The sequence below is a fragment of the Nanorana parkeri genome, unplaced genomic scaffold, assembly GCF_000935625.1.
Source record: "Nanorana parkeri isolate BGI_ZX_2015 unplaced genomic scaffold, ASM93562v1 scaffold351, whole genome shotgun sequence".
NCBI classification, from domain to species: domain Eukaryota; kingdom Metazoa; phylum Chordata; class Amphibia; order Anura; family Dicroglossidae; genus Nanorana; species Nanorana parkeri.
Genome location: NW_017306619.1, coordinates 566,412 through 570,088, shown reverse-complemented (window position 1 = coordinate 570,088; position 3,677 = coordinate 566,412). Strand labels below are relative to the sequence as shown.

Below are 3,677 nucleotides of genomic sequence, written 5' to 3'. Positions count from 1 at the left end.
ACAGCTGGCTCTGCCTCTAGATAGGCAGAGCCAGCTGTCACTCACGGAGCTGGGCGGATCTCGGCATCGATGTCGGGATCCGCTTCGGCGTCTCAGTATACCGCGAGCTGTAGCTACGGGGTAACTGAGCTGAGTGTGACGGGAGGACGCTAGTTTGTGTCCTCCCGTTACCCTTAGGAGAACTATGGGGAAAAACACCGACCCCCATAGTTCTCCTTTAAAGGGAAGCTGGCCTCTTCCAGTCCTGCATAGTACGGGGGGCAATGATCAATTGTGTCCTCACGGCAAGGTAATTCTAAACAGGAGCAGTGCAGAGCAACAGGTTTTCTATTAGGGATGCAGGGTTTTTCGGTATCAGTACTGATATTTTTTATTTTTTTGCTACTCGCCAAAACCAATGAACAGTACCGTGTGCCCCGATTATCCGGAAGTCGGGCAGCGGATCATGACTAGTCGCCTGGCTTTCCTGATTGCCTGTGAAGCCGGGTGTTCTAGCGAAAGAACACCGGTTTCACTTGCCAAGGCTGCCTGGCTTCCTGACCAATCAGGAAGCCGGGCGGCGAGTTATGGGGTGCTGTCCGGCTTCCTGATTGGTTAGGAAGCCAGACTGCCTAGCAACAAGTAAAGCCGGCTTCCCAGCCAATCAGGAATACGGGAGACAGGTCATAACCCACCGCCGGGCTCCTGATTGGAAGGGAAGCCGGCTCCATGCTCCCTTGGCACTGCTGGTCAGAGGGAGATCTCCCTCTGAGCGGAAGTTCCGTTATCGGAGGTAAGTATCAAAGCATTTGGGCCAGTACGAGTACTCGCTCAAATGCTCGGTATTGGCACCGATACCAATACTAGTATCGGTATCGGTGCTTCCCTATTTTCTATAATATTGCAGCTTCAGTCATAAATTCCTCCCTATGAGGCTCTCATGTAGCACGGAGACAATATAAACGTTTCTCTGACCAATAAAGCATATCTGAACCCAAAAACAAAATAGAAATATATTGCAGCTTTGCAATCCTTATATGTGGTGACTGCATTCGTTGTCCTTTTTTAGGCCTTTTTCTCCCCTTTATTTTCACCTGGAGATCGTGTGAATTATTGTCTCCGGTACAGAAACTGGAGAGAAGCTGATGAAGCGGATCGGTGCTTCATCAGCTTCTCTGGGGGGTCCCTAAGTGACATTAGGGGTCTTAGAGACCCCTGATGTCTCCATAAACAGGGACCTGTCACTGTCATCGGTTATTACATAGGGCACTTCTTAGCACCCTATGTGATAACAATAAAGTTAAGTGTAAAAAAAGTAAAAAAAAAAAATTGCTCACAAAATAAAGAAACATTTACACACACAAAACAAGAAAAAAAAAACCCAATTTTTTTTTTAAAATCCCCCACCCCCACAAAGATGCGTTAGATGCGCCTACACGCAAAAGCGATGATTGCTCCAATTATGCCGCACGTGTTACATATCGCCGCGAACGTCGCAGTGAGAGCAATAATTCCCGGGCCACTAATCACTGATAACACTAAACTTATGAGCGGTAAAATCTTTTAAAGCGTCGCCTATGGCCAATTTTGGCTAGGGTTTTTTTTGCGATTTTACGCGGGCGCGCGCAATTTTAAGGCCTTGACATGTTTGGTGTCTATTTACCCGACGTGATCACGCCTTTTATATTTTACCAAAAAATTGGGTAAAAATAAATGCTTCCTAAAATAATAAAGGGAAAACCATTTTATTTTTTAAATATTCTGTACTTTTTTTGTTATATAGTAAATGGCTCCCTAGTTCTCCAGCTACAATAACCATTCTCTCCTGCCATGCCCAGGCTGAGCTAGTCTCTAGTTCTGCCGCTGCAACACCGATCTTCTGCCTTCATATGCTGGGCCCTTTAATTCTGCAGTTACCAATCTTCTGCCTTGGCCGCTGGGCTCTGTAGCTCGTCCCGCTCTAGAGACATAACCCGGCACGGAGCTTATAGGCCGCACTTCCCCGGACTCACCACCATGGAGGTGCCGATGAGCACGATGACCATCTGGATCTCAGCCCCGGGGATCCTGCTGAAGCTCCTCCGCTGCCTGAAGTCAGAGATTTGGGTGCCGGTTTCCCAGGGAGGTCCGGCGCATGAACTGCCGGTGCATCCGGATGAAAGTCACACACACACCAGTACATTGCACAGCATGTTGACCAGGAAGAGGAAGGAGCTCCTATATGTAGGAGTAGGCGGCATAGGTGGACACGGTGGTCCCACAGAAGCACCAGGTCATGGAGTACTGGCAGTCATTTATGAATAATTTATAATATAATTTATTCTCTTTCTCTGGTTTGGTGGTAGCATTTTTTTAGGCAAATGCCTAGTTTGGCTTGCAGTAGATACACCCCTGACCGCAGCGCTGAATACTGAAAAATGGCCTGGACAGGAAGGGGGTGTAAACACCACGGTCAGCAAGTGGTTCATTTTATGTCTCAGCTTCTTCCGGGTACCCACCAAGGGAGATCTGTTATGCTGTTGGAGCCACCCTACCAGAGCCTGTGAGCTTGCTTGCTTGCTTGGAAAACTTTGGTGGATTTGGACTTTTGAGTGTGCATTGAGATCCCAGGGCCTCTTAAATATTTGGATGTGAAGAAGTCTGTGTCTGTCTGGTTGAAGTCTTGGTGAACTTAGTTCTGTGATCCCCTATACTGTATATCTTGTGTGAGTGTGTTTTAAAGAGCGGTACACCCATTCTGAGGATAGGCATCATGGTGTGATGGTGCATATTAGACCCTGACAGTGATGACACCATCTATGTTCTCCTTGCAGACAATCCTATTCGGAGCTGGAGGTCAGAGATTACCTGTGGCAGATCCTCAGTGCGGTTGAGTTCCTCCACGGCAAGCAGATTCTTCACCTGGATCTGAGGTCAGAGAACACCGTCGTGACCGAACACAAACTCCTGAAGATCCTGGACTTTGGCAATGCCCAGTTATACTGCCCTGATAAAGTCACCAGTCCTCAGAGATACACGGATTATGTGGAAACCATGGGTAGGTTGCCAGCCAGGTATCGAGCCAGAGGCGAAATTACATAGTGGGGCACAGCAAAATCACTACCAAGACCTTCTGACCTACTGTTATAATCCCACCACAGGGTCCACCTCATGAACCCTGCATTATACTAATTGCTGAACTCTTTTATTTAGCCCTGCCCAATTTTCCCGTTGTGGGCTACAAAACCCCCCTCCGCCCACCTCATCCTCTTAACATAAATAGATGTTCTGTAGTCCAGCGGAATAGAGGAGGGCAGGACTGATAGCACTGCTTGCAATTTTGGTGCAGTAGAGGCAGAGTTGAGAAGTGCCCCTATAGATTGAAGGGCCCCTTTACATTGGTGGTCAGTGGAGAAGAGCCTCCTTCAAATGCTGGCCAGTGGACAAGGACTCCCTTTAGTTTTGTGGTCAGCGGAGATGGAACCCCTTGCATTGGTGATCATTGAAGAAGGGCCCCCTTACATTGGTGGTCATTGAGGAAGGGCCCCCTTAAATTGGTGGTCATTGAGGAAGGGCCCTCTTACATTGGTGGTCATTGAAGAAGGGCACCCTTACATTGGTGGTCATTGAAGAAGGGCTCCCTTGCATTGGTGGTCATTGAAGAAGGGCACCCTTACATTGGTGGTCATTGAAGAAGGGCTCCCTTCCATTGTGGGGCC

The 3,677-nt window shown here is 48.2% G+C and overlaps 1 protein-coding gene across 1 annotated transcript in view; it reads left to right on the top strand.

The window, feature by feature from the left end:
• LOC108788778 (obscurin-like) overlaps window positions 1-3,677 on the top strand; it is a 12,886-nt gene that overhangs the window by 3,626 nt on the left and 5,583 nt on the right. The window contains exon 4 of the mRNA XM_018558635.1: window positions 2,793-3,016. Within this exon, the coding sequence (XP_018414137.1) occupies window positions 2,793-3,016 (224 nt within the window). The remainder of the gene's footprint in view (window positions 1-2,792; window positions 3,017-3,677) is intronic.